This window comes from Schistocerca nitens, chromosome 4 (genome assembly GCF_023898315.1).
Source record: "Schistocerca nitens isolate TAMUIC-IGC-003100 chromosome 4, iqSchNite1.1, whole genome shotgun sequence".
NCBI classification, from domain to species: domain Eukaryota; kingdom Metazoa; phylum Arthropoda; class Insecta; order Orthoptera; family Acrididae; genus Schistocerca; species Schistocerca nitens.
Window position 1 is genome coordinate 471,569,617 of NC_064617.1, and position 18,237 is coordinate 471,587,853.

The following is an 18,237-nucleotide window of genomic DNA, read 5'->3' on the forward strand; positions in this document are numbered from 1 at the left end:
AGCCGCTTCCGTCCTATCGCCATCCGACGACCAGCCGGCCGATCGACCAACGGCCTTCCGTCTGCGTCGACCACGGCCCCGGCGCGTACTCGTACCGTGCGGACCTGGCTGCTGCTGACTGCCAACTCGTCCAACCGCGGAGTAACGACGAACCCTGCTCAGTGCACAACCCAACAGCGACTGAGACTTAGAGCCGACCGACTAACATGCGAGTGAGTGTCTGCTTTCTGACTGACTCTGTCACCTCACTACACCGACTCCCAGACTGAGCGACTAACCGACTGAACAGACTCGCCGAGACTGACCGACTCGTCCTCTTGCCATCTCCCGACCGAGCCGTCCTCCAAAACTGCCAACAGCGCTCAGCGATCACGCCCCCTATCGCTGTGGCGAAAAGGAAATCTCGCGGGTAAATGAAATGAGCTGAGCCGTGACACGGCTCAGAAGAAGACGAGGTACTGGCGGAATCGAAGCTGTGAGGACATGTCGCGCGCGCCGACACGTCCGCGCAGCTGCGATACAAGCCACCAGCGGGAACCGCCGGGGCGATCGTGCAGCAGACGGCGTCGCGGCGCCGAGTACCGGGCGGCGGCGCACCCACAACGCGCACAGTGCTCAACGGACCAGCTCACTGCAGGCGCCCACAGAGTCGTGCTTGGGTAGCTCAGTCGTACAGTCGGCTCTCAGCCGCGTTGAGAAGCGGACGTGTGCGGGGCTCTTTGCGGCGCTCCGAGTGCGGACCGTTGTTTACTCGCGCGGGTAGCGGTATTGCAGTGTAAACAGATCACCTCTAACGACGATGGCGCTTTCTTATAGAAAGGCCACGATTAAGGTAACTTTTCACGACCTAAGACATACGAAGTAGAGCGTTTCCTGCCTGAAGTAATGCATGTCGATCCACTGGAACTTATCGGTATACATCTTTCGATCGTCTCCAGTACAGTTTACCTGAAACTTGTCGATGAAGCAGCGTCTGAACGACTTCTTCGCCGTTCCACCGATGGATATCATTTCCACCACTCGGATGGCAACGTGGGTGTAGTGACTGTCGACCATGCAGGATTCGGAGTTCGGAACATACGAATCTTCGAGCTGCCGTTTGAAGTTCCGGCCACGCTTGTCGTGAACGCGCTGCTGCCTTATGGGGAAGTATTAAGTCATGTAGAAGAAAAGTGGCATACGTTCGAAACGTTTCATGTACTGAATGGAGTGCATCAGGTGCGAATCGAACTGCTTAAACACATCCCATCGTACGTGACCGTTGGTGGCTGTCGAGCGATCGTCATTTATGACGGTCAACAGCGTTCTTGTTCAGGGTGCTGGTAGGAAGGGCATATACGCTCTGTAGCCTGCAGATACCACGTGCAGACACGAAGCCGCCATTGCAACTGACAACGCTATCTATTACATACGTTGAGGCAGTGAGGAACATGTCGGACGTGGACATTGTTCCGTTCCAGTTGCCGACCCCCGCGGGCCCGGTTTCCGCTCCCACGACGACGCAGCCTTCATCGGTACCGTCGCCGTGCTCGACAGCAGCGACCACGTCTCCACCCCAACCGTGTGAAGAAGGAGATTATCAGCAAATCGATTCGAGTTCGGACACGGAGATGCGGGAGGTGCCTACTGTTTGCCGTGATCCACAGGACGCGGACACGCATTCCCGCAAGCAGAGGTCGCCCAAGCGTCGAAAGAAGAGGAGGCTGTCTGCTTGAAATGATTCGCGAGATGGTGACACGTTCCAGGAGGATGAGGAAAATCCATCTGCGGCCAGGGCTGTGGACCTCACACCAACGGTTCCTGGTTCGTTGCTGGCAACGTCCGCCCAAGGACCAAGCCAAGTTGACCATGCTCATCTCACCGAAGAGCCCCCTGGCGATTTTGCGGCTAAGACATCGGATGAACGTCTTGCGTTGCCTCACGTACCAGACCTCCAGCTTGGTGATTGGGCGTCCGAGATGGAAATGGAAAGAATGATATCAGACTCGAGCGACAACCAGATGCCCGTGGCCGGCGGATTGTCGGACGGACATCTTGTCTCAGACGATCAATATACATACGGTGCACGTGACAGGGATGGTCGGTCGGACGACAAGGAGCATACTGGCTTAAACGACTGCAGGATACGTCATCGTACTATCCAGTGACCCAGATGTATCAGATATGTACAGTCAATGTCAACGGTATTAGTTCCACGATCAAAACTCAGTTGTTAAAGGACACGATTCGAGCGACGGACATTGATATCGTGTTTCTTCAAGGGGTACTGCCTGATCTGCGCCTGGATGTTTATGGATATGCATCTTACGTCACTCCAACATCCGACGGTGGTGGTGGTGGTACGGCCATACTACTACGCGATGGCATCGAACCAACGGATATTCAGTTTTTGCCATCAGAAAGAGGCATTGCACTCACCATCGGCGCAGTCCGCCTTGTGAATCTGTATGCCCCGTCTGGTACTGCGAAGCGTCGAGAGCGAACAATCTATTATTCCACTGAGGTAGCTCCATTGTTTCAAGGCGCTACAGAGCAACTGGTGGTCGGCGGGGACTTTAAACAGCGTCTTGCACCCTGAAGATCAGATCCCTCACCACGTCCCATGTCTAGCTCTTCATGCTATGGTCAGAGATCTCGCTTTGCAAGATACATGGACGCTAATCCACGCTGACCGACGCGGATATACGCGCTTCACCAGTCCAGCAGGTTGGACGGTATTTATATCTCCCGAGGTCTTCGGGCAGGAACTGCCGGTGGTGACCTGTGGCCCACTGCATTCACTGACCATCAGGCCTCCATCTGCACCATGACTCTGGCACAACAGACAAGCCATAGTAGAGGAACTTGGACTCTTAACGTTAACATTCTCCGGGAAGAGGCTTGCCGTGTAGCCGTCACTGATACCTGTCACAAATGGGAGCGACAGAGTCGTACATATGATTCCACAACACGATGGTGGACATACTGAACCAAACTAGCTCTTCGCTGCACGCTCATGGCGTATGGTCGAGACAAGGTGCTTTGGCTCCGATCCAGCTCTGAGTTTTACTATGCAGTCTTGCAGGAATTAGCGTCGGAACAGACTTCCCCACAGCGCCAAATGGCCATCCACCGGACACAGGCACAGCTTCTGCTGATCACGACTGACAGATTGGATGGCACGCAGGTTCGATCGAGACTGTAAAATTCCATCCCACCGGAACGTGCCTCTCTTTATCACATCCTCAGAGAATGGAGACACTATAACATACGACTCATCATGGTAGTTATTTCTGCGAACGGTCAACGCGCACAGACATACAACACCATCTCCAGTGCCCTCACTGATTATTACCGCACTCTCTATCTACCAGATCAACGGCATGACAATGACATTGAGGACGTCGTGCACGACCTGCCACCTTCGGGTAGGGCGCAAGGCGACGCCACATTCTTGGAGACCGTCACGTGGGAAGAAATGCACATGGCCCTCTCGCGGAGCGCGAGAAACCAATCACCTGGACCTGACGGTCTTCCACTTGAATCTTATAGATCCTTTTCTGACTTGATGGGAAGTTTCTCGGCAGATGTGCTGTGAACTCCTGGATCCGGACCCGCATCCCCCCGCCCCCGAATTTTAGGAGGGCATGATCATCCCTGTGCCAAAACCAAACGGGGGGTGCACACCGCAAGACTTCCGACCGTTGACGTTATTGAATTCAGGTTACAAGCTTTTCGCCAGCATTCTTCGTGCTCGTCTCCTCGTTATTGTCAAAGATGCCATTCATGCCGACAAAACATGTCTGGGAGGTGGCAGTAACATATACACGGCGTAAAGCTCTTATAGAAATGTCGGCATGCCACTTAGAAGGTGCCCTCGTGGCGGTTGACCTAGACCACGCATGTGACCGAGTTGAGCATTATTTCCTGTAGGCTGTCTTAGAGAACATGGGACTGACCCCAATATCGGCAGGTGTGGTTCTCCGTCTCATCCACGGAGCCCCTTCCACACTTCTGGTCAATGGCTACCACTCCCCACTATTCACTATTGAGCACTCAGTGCGACAAGGATGTCCCCTGTCAGCCTTTCTCTTCGCCGTCGCCCTCGAGCCTGCACTTCATGGTCTACGACAGCGTTTGGAGGGCATTCGCCTCCGCCACGTGCACTTCAAATGTTCTGCCTATCCGGACGATGTAGCATTTTTGGCGAGGTCGGCAGAAGATGCATGTACGGGGATCGCGTGGCTTCAGCAATACGGAGAGGTGGCCGGGAGCCGTATCAACCGGCGAAAGTCGCACTACATAGATATGGGCAGAGGATTGCATTTGAGTACGCTAGTGCCCATTGCAAAAGTCGCACTACATAGATATGGGGAGAGGATTGCATTTGAGTACGCTAGTTCCCATTACCAAAGTCCCGGCGATGAAGTGTTTGGGAGTGACCTTCCATGGGAACGTGCAGCGTACAGTAGCAGCTACGTTTTGCAGACTATTTAATGTGATCCGCAATCAAATTCGTCTCCATAACTTTCCAACTCATGACTTGATGATGTGGGTACACTTTGTCAACGTCTAACCCGCTCCGAAACTTAATCTTTACACACACGTTCTCCCGATGGCCGCTACGGTAGCTGCCAAGTTCCAGTCGAATGGTACAAATGGCTCTAATACTATGGGACTTAACATCTGAGGTCATCAGTCCCCTATACTTAGAATTACTTAAACCTAACTAACCTAAGGACGTCACACACATCCATTCCCGAGATAGGACGCGAACCTGCGACCGTAGCAGCCGCGCGGTTCCGGACTGAAGCGCCTAGAACCGCTTGACCACAGCGGCCGGCAATCCCAGTCGCCTTCGGTCATTTCATCAGCGAGGGTAGGGTGTTCAAGAACCGTTACGAGACGCTAACGTTGCCCACACATGCAGGCGGCACTGGAATGATAAACGTGCACAACAGGGCGCTCGCTCTCTTCCTGCGGACGATGTAACGCCTACGTACTTCGGAGAAGGACACCCTCCCTGATACACTGATTCAGGAGCTGGTGCCTCAATCCCACGGTCCGCCGATTCCTGTTGGACGTATCACGCCAGCACTCTGTCTCATTCGCACATATCTGATCGTGTCTTTCCTACCACGCGGGATCCTAGAACCAAGGACTTCTACCGCTACTTTCAACGGACGTTGCCTGCTAATGTGGTTGAACGCCGACATCCGGCAGTTTGATGGAGGCGGGTGTGTAGTAACATACATTTCCCTTTCTTTCCCACCATGGTCATGGCGCTGTGGTATGGGTTAACGACTGAAAAATTCCTCGCCCGACTACGTTTACACATGGTACGTCTTGCCGAGGATCCTCTCTGCCCTAGATGCGCCGCTGTCGACACCGATATGCACCGTTTCACTTGTGGCACGACTACCGACTGCTGGCTCCTCACACGGCGCTTGTTGGCATTGTTGCTGCGACGGACGCCTCAGTCCGTAGAGCACACCGAGCTGATCTGTCCCGACGTCACCTACTTCCCTGCTACTCGTCATAACGCCACGGTGTGGGTTAAGGGTATGGCATTCTCATCCTTTTTTACGAGAGCGTTGCAGGGTTGTTAGATTACTGGCATTATTTTACGGGGTAACTACACGATTTTACGGCGCAAAGCGTCGTATGGTACGCTGTTGGCGAATTACATGGGGTCGTTGTTTACGCACCCTCCAAACCATTGGGGTGTACCTGGTGTGACAAGAGACTGAGATATCGTACATAAAGGACTGATGAGAGACATCGACGGTAATTATAGGGTGTTTCACCCTCGTTGAAAGAGAAGGCGACCAGGACATCCCGCCGTCTGGCTGCTGTGGACACCCCCGAGAAAAAAAGAGAACAAAAAAGAATTACAAATAAAAACATAAGAACAAATGTACAACAAATAAAGTACAGGGTGATTCAAAAAGAATACCACAACTTTAGGAATTTAAAACTCTGCAACGACAAAAGGCAGAGCTAAGCACTATCTGTCGGCGAATTAAGGGAGCTATAAAGTTTCATTTAGTTGTACATTTGTTCGCTTGAGGCGCTGTTGACTAGGCGTCAGCGTCAGTTGATGCTAAGATGGCGACCGCTTAACAGAAAGCTTTTTGTGTTATTGAGTACGGCAGAAGTCAATCGACGACAGTTGTTCAGCGTGCATTTCGAACGAAGTATGGTGTTAAACCTCCTGATAGGTGGTGTATTAAACGTTGGTATAAACAGTTTACAGAGGATGGGTGTTTGTGCAAAGGGAAAAGTTCTGGACGGCCGAGAACGAGTGATGAAAATGTAGCACGCATCCAGCAAGCATTTGTTCGCAGCCCAGGAAAATCGACTCGCAGAGCTAGCAGAGAGCTGCAAATTCCACAATCAACTGTATGGAGAGTCCTACGAAAAAGGTTAGTTATGAAACCTTATCGTCTGAAATTGGTTCAAGCACTGTCTGCAGCTGATAAGATTAAAAGAATCGATTTCTGTGATTTTATCCTTGCTCAAATGGAAACAGATGAACCTTTCGTTTCAAAGATTGTGTTTAGTGATGAAGCAACTTTCCACACTAACGGGAAAGTCAACCGTCACAATGCCTGTATATGGGCCACTGAGAATCCGCGGGAAACAACTCAGTATGAACGTGACTCGCCTAAGGTGAACGTTTTCTGTGCCATTTCAGCCAATAAAGTTTTTGGTCCCTTTTTCTTCGAAGGTGCTACTGTAACTGGACTACAGTATGTGGAGATGTTAGAGAATTGGCTGTTCCCTCAGCTCGAACAAGAAGCACAACAATTCATATTTCAGCAGGATGGAGCGCCACCACATTGGCACTTATCTGTCCGTAACTACCTGAACGTCAACTACCCAAGGCGATGGATCGGCCGCCAGGCAGCCCGTGACAGAGCACTTCATCACTGGCCTCCAAGAAGCCCTGATCTTACCCCCTGCGATTTTTTCTTATGGGGGTATGTTAAGGATATGGTGTTTCGGCCACCTCTCCCAGCCACCATTGATGATTTGAAACGAGAAATAACAGCAGCTATCCAAACTGTTACGCCTGATATGCTACAGAGAGTGTGGAACGAGTTGGAGTATCGGGTTGATATTGCTCGAGTGTCTGGAGGGGGCCTTATTGAACATCTCTGAACTTGTTTTTGAGTAAAAAAAACCTTTTTAAATACTCTTTGTAATGATGTACAACAGAAGGTTATATTATGTTTCTTTCATTAAATACACATTTTTAAAGATGTGGTATTCTTTTTGAATCACCCTGTATAATAAAGTATAGTACCCCTTCCTTTACCTTTTTCTTTTTTTAATAAAATATTCAGAGTCATATTTAATTTTTGTTCGGGGGTGGAGCCTGAAGTGGGGGCGCATGACCGTCCTAGTTAGCTTTAGAGTGAAAATGGCGGTAGCACTAGCTCTATTTTTGTTTTTAGGTTAGGTAGGTTTTTGGGGGTAGTATTGGTGATAGGAACCAACGCCTGAAGTGGAAGAGGTCTAAACACTACTATTAAAAAACAGAACAAAACAAAAAAATTAAAAAAGGGGGTAGACTGAAAGAAAACGTCTGTAGAGCACTTGCCAGCGAAAGGCAAAGATCCCGAGTTCGAGTCTCGGTCCATCACACAGTTTTAACCTGGTAGGAAGTTTCGTATCAGCACACACTCCGCTACAGAGTGAAAATTTCATTCTAGAAACTTTCGCAATACTTGCAGTTCAATTAAATTTACTAATTTGGAAACTACGGAGTCTTACACAACGTAGCCTTTGTATCCGCATATCTGAATTTGACTTTATTTTACATCTTCGATGTTTTGTTTTTAAGTATAACTTCAAAATTTTCTTTCAAAATTTCAGATGGTAATAACTAATAGAAGAATTAAAAACAGTTTTGTTTTAAGTAAGCCTGGTCTACCACAGATTATATTACGTTGTTCTGTAGTGTTTAATTTTGACCAGTGTAAAAGTTCTGTCAGTGTTACACAAGTTCTCTTAGTTTTATACATTCACCATTTGGCCTATATGTGAAGAAGCTAGTGACATCTAACGATGTTAACACACAATATGTTGGAACATCGCCCTTATACTACTTAGGAGGATCCTAAAAATATGACGTAACGAGGTAGTTGTGATCTAGGATTAACTTTATGTTTAAAAGTGCAGATATGCCCTTGTTTATATTTTTCGAATCCACGCCGGTTGTAAATATATTAACTTGCATATGCATTTTGCGTCAGTCAACAGTTATCGCCTAACGATCACCTAAGAAAGTGAATCAGTCCTTGAATAAATTAAACTCTTTCAAGTTACATATGTGTAAGTTACATAAGCTAAGACATACATAAGTTTAGGCAAAACTTATCTATGTTGGTCATCCCTCCCAAAATTATGTTCATTACATCTGTTTGGTCTGATAAATATACCCCAGTAATTAAAATAGATGAAAAGAATGTTCCATAAAACATGTTTTACGTAGGCACCGTAGTATAGAGCACCACTTACCCTCCGTTCCGGAATTAATTGAGAAGGTTAGAAACTGGCAGTTTCCAATTTTTTTCAGGCGTAAAACATTCCGGTGAGCTACCGTTCCTCTTCCTCAGGGAGGATACTGAGTATAACTTCGATCCCGTGTCAGAGGAGGAGCAAGTGCGTCGAAGGTTACTTCGATATTGGACCAACTTCGCTAAGTATGGGTACGTTGAGTGTCAGACTGTACAGTCTTTGTCTTCCCATAAGCTTCCTTGAATAACATTAATGTGATATGATGTTATACGGAATGTCCATCTTTCTTGTGTTGTTGCAAATACGGAGGCTGTGTGGTTTTAAAACTTGTAGGATAACATGCTGATTTTTTCCCTTGTCTCTCAATATGCTACTAATTTTTCGAATTATGCAAGCTAATCAAGTTGTTTTATTTGAAGCTTTTAAATTCATTTTTTATAGCTCCCAATCACTTCCTGGAAAAGGAACTAATAATTGAAGAAGAAAATATTGACAAACTGACACATTGTGATCTGCGTGAATAGCTTAACTGATGAGGGTTTTCCCCGCTACATCTACATCTACATCTATACTCCGCGAGCCACCTTACGGTGTGTGGCGGAGGGTACTTATTGTACCACTATCTGATCCCCCCTTCCCTGTTCCATTCACGAATTGTGCGTGGGAAGAACGACTGCTTGTAAGTCTCCGTATTTGCTTTAATTTCTCGGATCTTTTCGTTGTGATCATTACGCGAGATATATGTGGGCGGTAGTAATGTGTTGCCCATCTCTTCCCGGAATGTGCTCTCTCGTAATTTCGATAATAAACCTCTCCGTATTGCGTAACGCCTTTCTTGAAGTGTCCGCCACTGGAGCTTGTTCAGCATCTCCGTAACGCTCTCGCGCTGACTAAATGTCCCCATGACGAATCGCGCTGCTTTTCGCTGGATCATGTCTATCTCTTCTATTAATCCAACCTGGTAAGGGTCCCATACTGATGAGCAATACTCAAGAATCGGACGAACAAGCGTTTTGTAAGCTACTTCTTTCGTCGATGAGTCACATTTTCTTAGAATTCTTCCTATGAATCTCAACCTGGCGCCTGCTTTTCCCACTATTTGTTTTATGTGATCATTCCACTTCAGATCGCTCCGGATAGTAACTCCTAAGTATTTTACGGTCGTTACCGCTTCCAATGATTTACCACCTATGGCATAATCGTACTGGAATGGATTTCTGCCCCTATGTATGCGCATTATATTACATTTATCTACGTTTAGGGAAAGCTGCCAGCTGTCGCACCATTCATTAATCCTCTGCAGGTCTTCCTGGAGTACGTACGAGTCTTCTGATGTTGCTACTTTCTTGTAGACAACCGTGTCATCTGCAAATAGCCTCACGGAGCTACCGATGTTGTCAACTAAGTCATTTATGTATATTGTAAACAATAAAGGTCCTATCACGCTTCCTTGCGGTACTCCCGAAATTACCTCTACATCTGCAGATTTTGAACCGTTAAGAATGACATGTTGTGTTCTTTCTTCTAGGAAATCCTGAATCCAATCACAAACCTGGTCCGATATTCCGTAAGCTCGTATTTTTTTCACTAAACGTAAGTGCGGAACCGTATCAAATGCCTTCCTGAAGTCCAGGAATACGGCATCAATCTGCTCGCCAGTGTCTACGGCACTGTGAATTTCTTGGGCAAATAGGGCGAGCTGAGTTTCACATGATCTCTGTTTGCGGAATCCATGTTGGTTATGATGAAGGAGATTTGTATTATCTAAGAACGTCATAATACGAGAACACAAAACATGTTCCATTATTCTACAACAGATTGACGTAAGCGAAATAGGCCTATAATTATTCGCATCTGATTTATGACCCTTCTTGAAAATGGGAACGACCTGCGCTTTCTTCCAGTCGCTAGGTACTTTACGTTCTTCCAGAGATCTACGATAAATTGCTGATAGAAAGGGGGCAAGTTCTTTAGCATAATCACTGTAGAATCTTAAGGGTATCTCGTCTGGTCCGGATGCTTTTCCGCTACTAAGTGATAGCAGTTGTTTTTCAATTCCGATATCGTTTATTTCAATATTTTCCATTTTGGCGTCCGTGCGACGGCTGAAGTCAGGGACCGTGTTACGATTTTCCGCAGTGAAACAGTTTCGGAACACTGAATTCAGTATTTCTGCCTTTCTTCGGTCGTCCTCTGTTTCGGTGCCATCGTGGTCAACGAGTGACTGAATAGGGGATTTAGATCCGCTTACCGATTTTACATATGACCAAAACTTTTTAGGGTTCTTGTTTAGATTGTTTGCCAATGTTTTATGTTCGAATTCGTTGAATGCTTCTCTCATTGCTCTCTTTACGCTCTTTTTCGCTTCGTTCAGCTTTTCCTTATCAGCTATGATTCGACTACTCTTAAACCTATGATGAAGCTTTCTTTGTTTCCGTAGTACCTTTCGTACATGATTGTTATACCACGGTGGATCTTTCCCCTCGCTTTGGACCTTAGTCGGTACGAACTTATCTAAGGCGTACTGGACGATGTTTCTGAATTTTTTCCATTTTTGTTCCACATCCTCTTCCTCAGAAATGAACGTTTGATGGTGGTCACTCAGATATTCTGCGATTTGTGCCCTATCACTCTTGTTAAGCAAATATATTTTCCTTCCTTTCTTGGCATTTCTTATTACACTTGTAGTCATTGATGCAACCACTGACTTATGATCACTGATACCCTCTTCTACATTCACGGAGTCGAAAAGTTCCGGTCTATTTGTTGCTATGAGGTCTAAAACGTTAGCTTCACGAGTTGGTTCTCTAACTATCTGCTCGAAGTAATTCTCGGACAAGGCAGTCAGGATAATGTCACAAGAGTCTCTGTCCCTGGCTCCAGTTCTGATTGTGTGACTATCCCATTCTATACCTGGTAGATTGAAGTCTCCCCCTATTACAATAGTATGATCACGAAACTTCTTCACGACGTTCTGCAGGTTCTCTCTGAGGCGCTCAACTACTACGGTTGCTGATGCAGGTGGTCTATAGAAGCATCCGACTATCATATCTGACCCACCTTTGATACTTAACCCAGATTATTTCACATTCGCATTCGCTAATAACTTCACTGGATATTATTGAATTCTTTACTGCTATAAATACTCCTCCACCATTGGCGTTTATCCTATCCTTGCGGTATATATTCCATTCTGTGTCTAGGATTTCGTTACTGTTCACTTCCGGTTTTAACCAACTTTCCGTTCCTAATACTATATGCGCACTATTTCCTTCAATAAGAGATACTAATTCAGGAACCTTGCCCTGGATACTCCTGCAGTTTACCAATATTACGTTAACTTTTCCTGTTTTTGGTCTCTGAGGACGGACGTTCTTTATCAACGATGATAATGTTCTCTCTGGTAAGCCGTCAGGTATTTTATCGTTTCGCCCAAGGGGGGGGGTCCCTCTAACCTAAAAAAACCCCCGTGTGCACGCCACACGTACTCTGCTACCCTAGTAGCTGCTTCCGGTGTGTAGTGCACGCCTGACCTGTCTAGGGGGGCCCTACAGTTCTCCACCCAATAACGGAGGTCGATGAATTTGCAACCATTATAGTCGCAGAGTCGTCTGAGCCTCTGGTTTAGACCCTCCACACGGCTCCAAACCAGAGGACCGCGATCGACTCTGGGCACTATGCTGCAGATATTAAGCTCAGCTTGCACTCCGCGTGCGATGCTGGTTGTCTTCACCAAATCAGCCAGCCGCCGGAAGGAACCAAGGATGGCCTCAGAACCCAAGCGGCAGGCGTCATTCGTTCCGACATGTGCTACTATCTGCAACCGGTCACACCCAGTGCGTTCAATAGCTGCCGGAAGGGCCTCCTCCACATTACGGACGAGACCCCCCGGCAAGCACACCGAGTGCACACTGGCTAATGTCAACATTTAGAGACAGAAGTGCGATTCAGCAAGGTGTCAGAAAATTATGATAATCATTTCACCAGACGTTATTATATGACTAACATAAACTCGGAACAACAGAGTTACTTGCCTATGTCCGTCTTCAAAGTTTACAAAGCGAGAAGGTATACGCCATTGTTAGGAAAGCAGCCTCCTGATAAGTCATTATGCAGGTGGTCAGGACACAGGACCCGTATTCCGGATGATCGCTATTAATATCCCCGAGAGGCCTTTCAGATTCAGAGTTCCAATGATTTTCCTAATTTCTATGAAGTGACTTTCACGATGGTTCCTCAGCCAAGGACATAATACTTATAATAACAGGCTTTTATTTGTCTCGTTTTGACTTGTACAGAACGACAAGCAAGCCAATGTTACCGAATATTTTCATACTTGCTATTGCTGTCTCGCTTGCAGTGGCTAAAGCTAAGACATACGATCTATATTACATGATATTTAAATCGGGCAAAGACGCTGGTTACAGCATTCAAACAGTAGCTTTCTGTTAACAAAATAATAGCCTAAGGCGGCAGGAAGTTAAGATTCGCTGCCTCCAATAGCTACATTATGATGCCCTACATGTCATATTGCAGCCGACATCCCCTTTATAAGTATGGTGATGTTTGAAGTGTCTGAACCATACATGTAAAGGTCGCTCCACGAACGTGTAGTATTCTCAGCATATTAACCTGATTTTTGCCTTGTTCACTGTAGACGCCTGATCACCATTACCTGTAACTATTTCAAATGGTTCAAATCGCTCTGAGCACTATGCGACTTAACTTCTGAGGTCATCCGTCGCCTATAACTTAGAACTAATTAAACCTAACTAACCTAAGAACATCACACACATCCATGCCCGAGGCAGGATTCGAACCTGCGACCGTAGCGGTCGTGCGGTTACAGACTGTAGCGCCTAGAACCGCACGGCCACTCCGGCCTGCTGTAACTATTTAACTAACAGACTGAAATGAACCTACAATAAGCAGCGTCAACCACTGTGAATGCAACAACGTTCTGCCTGCCGTTTCCATATATCAAGTTCCAAGTGTTATTAATTCATTTCACATTAAAGACAGATGCGGGTAGTCTGCCGGTTTCATGATCGAGCATGTTGTATGTAATTCACTCAGGTTATGAAAATTCTCACTGACTAGAATGTTACTTATTCCTCGATTACTTTTACCAGAAAGTAAATCACTTTCAAAGCTAAAACGATTTTGACTGCTCATAAGAAGCGAGTGAAGACACCCAGAGCAACCCAGATTTAACGACGAAATACAAGAGTACAGCTGAAGTCGCTCTTTCATCTTCTTGAGAACACAGTGTCGACGGGTACGTAAGTGATTAGAATTGCAATCCTCGATGCAAGTAGAGTGCCAACCAGAGTGCATTACTGTTGTTCATTATACCCAGTAGCAACGGCCAGTCCCTCTGTTCAGTGGACCATGTGTTCGGATATCTCATTATACCCCACCAGGTCGTCGCCGTTCTGTAGCAATAAGTTTTCTATACAGCAGTTACCAACAAGAGCAAAGAGTGACTTCAGCGCCAAACACCGTCGTTTGTGTTTTGATGTTAACGGCCGCCTACCTATGGCCCGGTAATTTCCTAGTCCGGCTGTTGCTAGGGTCGACCAGTGGTTGTGGACGACACAGAATGTGAAAGGGAGTCCATTTATTGTTCTCGGATAGCGGGAGCAGATATGAAGGGAGAATGACAAGTTTGGTGCATAAGACGGCTCTCCTCCTTTGTGGTGATCAGACGTCGTCTTCCAGAACCTTGACTACTGTGCCTTCCCTCACGTTGCCGTGAAGTCAACGTCGGGCCACTGTCACGTCCGAATGCCCTCCAAATCTGGATACTGAACGATTCCACCAGCTGGCCAAGTGGAGACCCACAGTGAGGCCAGTTCCAAACTCTATCACGTGCTGATAACGCTGTCTCAAACGAGTACACTCCATCTTTGTCTCCTTCGCAGTGTTCACTCAACATCTGCGCTTCCTCAAATCTGGCCTGGAGGTCGACCTCCAGACCAGATGTGAGGAAATGCAGATCAGAATATAGTAAGTAATTACTTTTGTACAAAAAAATCGCGACGTGAGCTGTTTCACAATTTAAAACTAACAAAACTGTATCCTTATAGATCCCACTGATGAAGCCTTAGAACAAGATAAGGCGAAACGCTATGGGATAAATAAATTAGGTATCAACACGAAAAGGCAGTTTTATTTACAAAACAATTATTTATATGCTTGCTGCGGAGGATGGCCACGTAAACGAACTTGTTATGTTCTAGGTATGTTTACGAACTTGGTTCACTAGTGCAGGCAGGTCAGTGTAGGCTGTGCGGGCTCCACGCGAAGCAGTAGAGTTTCTCCATATGCTAGCTCGGAAAGTGACTAATGGATGTCATCTTTGTATGCCAACCGAATGCCCAGAAGCACCCATGGTAGTGCCTCAGACGCCTTCGTAGTCACCTCTCCACCGGTGTTTTCCTTTGGGGGTGGTAAGATGTGGTGTGCATGCGATCGATGCCACACAGATGGCACAGGGCTGGGATGATTTGAATTGCCGGCCCTGGTCCGTCGTGATACGTTCTGGGATTCCAGTGTACATGATCCACATTTCTGTAATGTGCGCGCACCTTGTTTCTGCTGTAATATGGAAGGTGAGTACCGCCTCGACCCACCTTGATGTTCTATCGATGGCCGAAAACAGGTACAAGAAGCCTTCTGATTGAGAAAGGGGTTCTACTATGTCGATATGTACGTGTTTGAAACGTTCTTTGGGTATCGGAAAACGTCCGGATTGTGGCTGGGGATGTCGGCCTGTTTTGCTTCCTTGGCAGGCTAACCAGTGTCTGCAGTCTTGCTTAACCCTGTCCCACAAAAACCTGTCTGTGACTGGCGTGTTGTTCTGATTCGTGGTTGGCTCGACATGTATAGTGTGTTGAACATGCCTCGCTGCGTACTGAGTGGCACTATGGGCTGTATTCTGTCTTTCACAGCAGTGTTAGCTCGGTACTGGGTAAGGTTTGGGGTTCAATTCGAGATTTGTCGTCTGACCTGTCATGAGTTCGTCGATGGAAGGATCATTGACTTATTCTGTGGCCATAAGTTCACAGTCGATTTGTAACGAAACTGAACTGAAAGGAGAGACAGCATTGGTCGTATATTTTTGTTTAATATCGCAAAATCGATATTCGGTCACTTAGTGACCATCTTCAGTGCTGTAATATATAACTTAAATTAGTAAACACTGGTGTCAATAAGCTTACGGCGATAACAAACAAAAATATACGACCAATGCTGTCTCTCCTTTCAAGTATACTCATTATCTGGTCGTAGTGCACAGGACACTATGGAGTCGCCAATCAATGAAACTGAACTGATCCTCAAGAAGTAATCTGCAATTACGTTGTCTGCCTCTAGAACAGGCAGACGTCAGCAGTGTACTGCAAAATCAGGTCTGGTTGGCGAAAGCGGTGCGGGTGACGTCTTGATGGGGCTTCTTGATTGTGTTCACAAGCAGCTTATGGTCGGTGTAAACAGTTATGTTGCGCGTTCTGTGTCTTCTCGAAAATGTTTGAGCACAGCGTAGCTCATGAGCAGTCCGTAATTAACGGCATAACACTTACACTAGGTAAGTGTTAGTCTCTTGGAGAAGAATCTAAACGGACGCGGTAAGTCGTGGGCGATTTGCTGCGGAGTGGCCCCCACTGCGATGCTACTAGCGTTTGCTGCAAGTCGCACATTCGCTAGAATGACAGCGTTAAACATTTGTTGTTTCGATATGTGAAAGGCTTTTTTCTTGCTTGCCATCCAGTCGACCTTTTTATTGCTGTTTTTTGTCCTCTCCGGTCAGAGCGTCTGTCTGCAGCGACTGAAGTAGCCGCATATGGTAGGTTACGACGGTAAAAGAAGTTTAATGTGCCGAGGAAACGACGTAAATCGTGCTACGTCTCCCGTAGAGGCAGCATCTGGGTGTGGCTCAGGAACGTGACCTCAGCTTGTTTGGGATTTACCCTCGTTAATGACAACTCTCATCCCCCTTCACGGAGGTTGACTAAGACCGGCTCTAAATGAACTGAGTGGTCTTCGAGGTTATTGGAACAGATGAAAATATGGTATAAATACGTGTAGCAGCGTGGGAGGTGGAAAAAGAGCCATTCAGTGAATCTCCGCCGCGTTTCGGCTGCATTCTTCATATCATGTGGCATATACAGATACTCTAAAAACTTTTATTTTAATCAGCAGTCTTCTGACAGGTGTGATGCAGCCCGCCACGAATTCCTCTCCTGTGCCAACGTCCTCATCTCAGAGTAGCACTTGCAACCTAAGTCCTGAATTATTTGCTGGATGTATTTCTAATCTCTGCCTATCTTTACAGCTTCTACTCTCTAGCGCTCTCTCTAGTACCATGGAAGTTATTCCCTGATATCTTCACAGGGTCCGATCATTCTGTCTCTTTTTCTTGCCAGTGTTTTCCACATATTCATTTCCTTTCCGATTCTGCGCAGAACCTTCTCATTCCCTACCACATCAGTCACGCTAATTTTTCAACATCCATCTGGAGCACCACGTCTCAAATACTTCCATTCTCTTCTGTTCCGGTTTTCCCACAGTCCATGTTTCGCGACCAAACAATGCTGTGGGTAAATTCTCAGAAATTTCTTCATCAAATTAAGGCCGTTGTTTGATACTAGTAGATTTCTCTAGACAGAAACGCCCTTCTTGCCAGTGCAGTCTGCTTTCTATGTGTGGTGTCACCGCCAGACACCACACTTGCTAGGTGGTAGCCTTTAATCGGCCGCGGTCCGCTAGTATACGTCGGACCCGCGTGTCGCCACTATCAGTGATTGCAGACCGAGCGCCTCCACACGGCAGGTCTAGAGAGACGTCCTAGCACTCGTCCCAGTTGTACAGCCGACTTTGCTAGCGATGGTTCACTGACAAATTACGCTCTCATTTGCCGAGACGATAGTTAGCATAGCCTTCAGCTACGTCAATTGCTACGACCTAGCAAGGCGCCATTATCATTTGCTATTTATCTTGTGATGCATGTACTGTCAAACAGATATTCACCAATTATGGATTAAAGTTAAGTATTCCAGAAGCTACGTACTATTTTTGCTACTATAAAGACCTCGTCATTTTCCAGACCTCACGCCAGCCTGCGTGAGCTTTAACGCGTGCATTTCGGCTTCACCTCATAGTGGCTTGGCTGTCTTGCCAAGTCACAACACTATGCTTCGTCCGTCTTTGGTTATTTTCCTGCCTAGGTAGAAAAATTCCTTAACTTCATCTACTTCGTGACCATCAATGATGATCTTTAAGTTTCTCGAGGCTTTTCTCTTTTCTGCTACTCCTCATTACTTTCGTGTTTCTTCGATTTACTCTCAGTTCATCGTCTGTACTCGACTGTTCATTCCTTTCAGCAGACCATGTAATCGTTTTTCACTTTCACTGACGACAACACTGTCATCAGCGAATCGTATCATTGATATCCTTTCACCATGAATTGTAATTCCACTCCTGAGCCTTTCTTTTATTTCCATCATTGCTTCTTCGATGTGTATATTGAAAAGTAGGGGTGAAAGATTGCATCCCTGTCTTAAATCCTTTTTAATCTACTTAGTTATTGGTCTTCCACTCCCCACTGGATAATAAAAGCGGTTTTCACAACGTCGTCTGGGTGCATTGTAATCTGCAGGAACAGTGCGTGATTCTGAACACCGTGGCTCCCGTCATTGTACGAGTATAATCTTGCGTGTTAGGAATCGAGTA

At 46.6% G+C, this 18,237-nt stretch overlaps 1 protein-coding gene across 2 annotated transcripts in view; it reads left to right on the forward strand.

The window, feature by feature from the left end:
• LOC126251800 (juvenile hormone esterase-like) overlaps window positions 1–18,237 on the forward strand; it is a 362,809-nt gene that overhangs the window by 89,473 nt on the left and 255,099 nt on the right. Inside the window, exon 9 of one of the 2 annotated variants that reach the window (XM_049952437.1) lies at window positions 8,564–8,696. The exons of the other annotated variant lie outside the window; for it this stretch is intronic. Within the exon in view, the coding sequence (XP_049808394.1) occupies window positions 8,564–8,696 (133 nt within the window). The remainder of the gene's footprint in view (window positions 1–8,563; window positions 8,697–18,237) is intronic. 2 annotated transcript variants of the gene reach the window in all.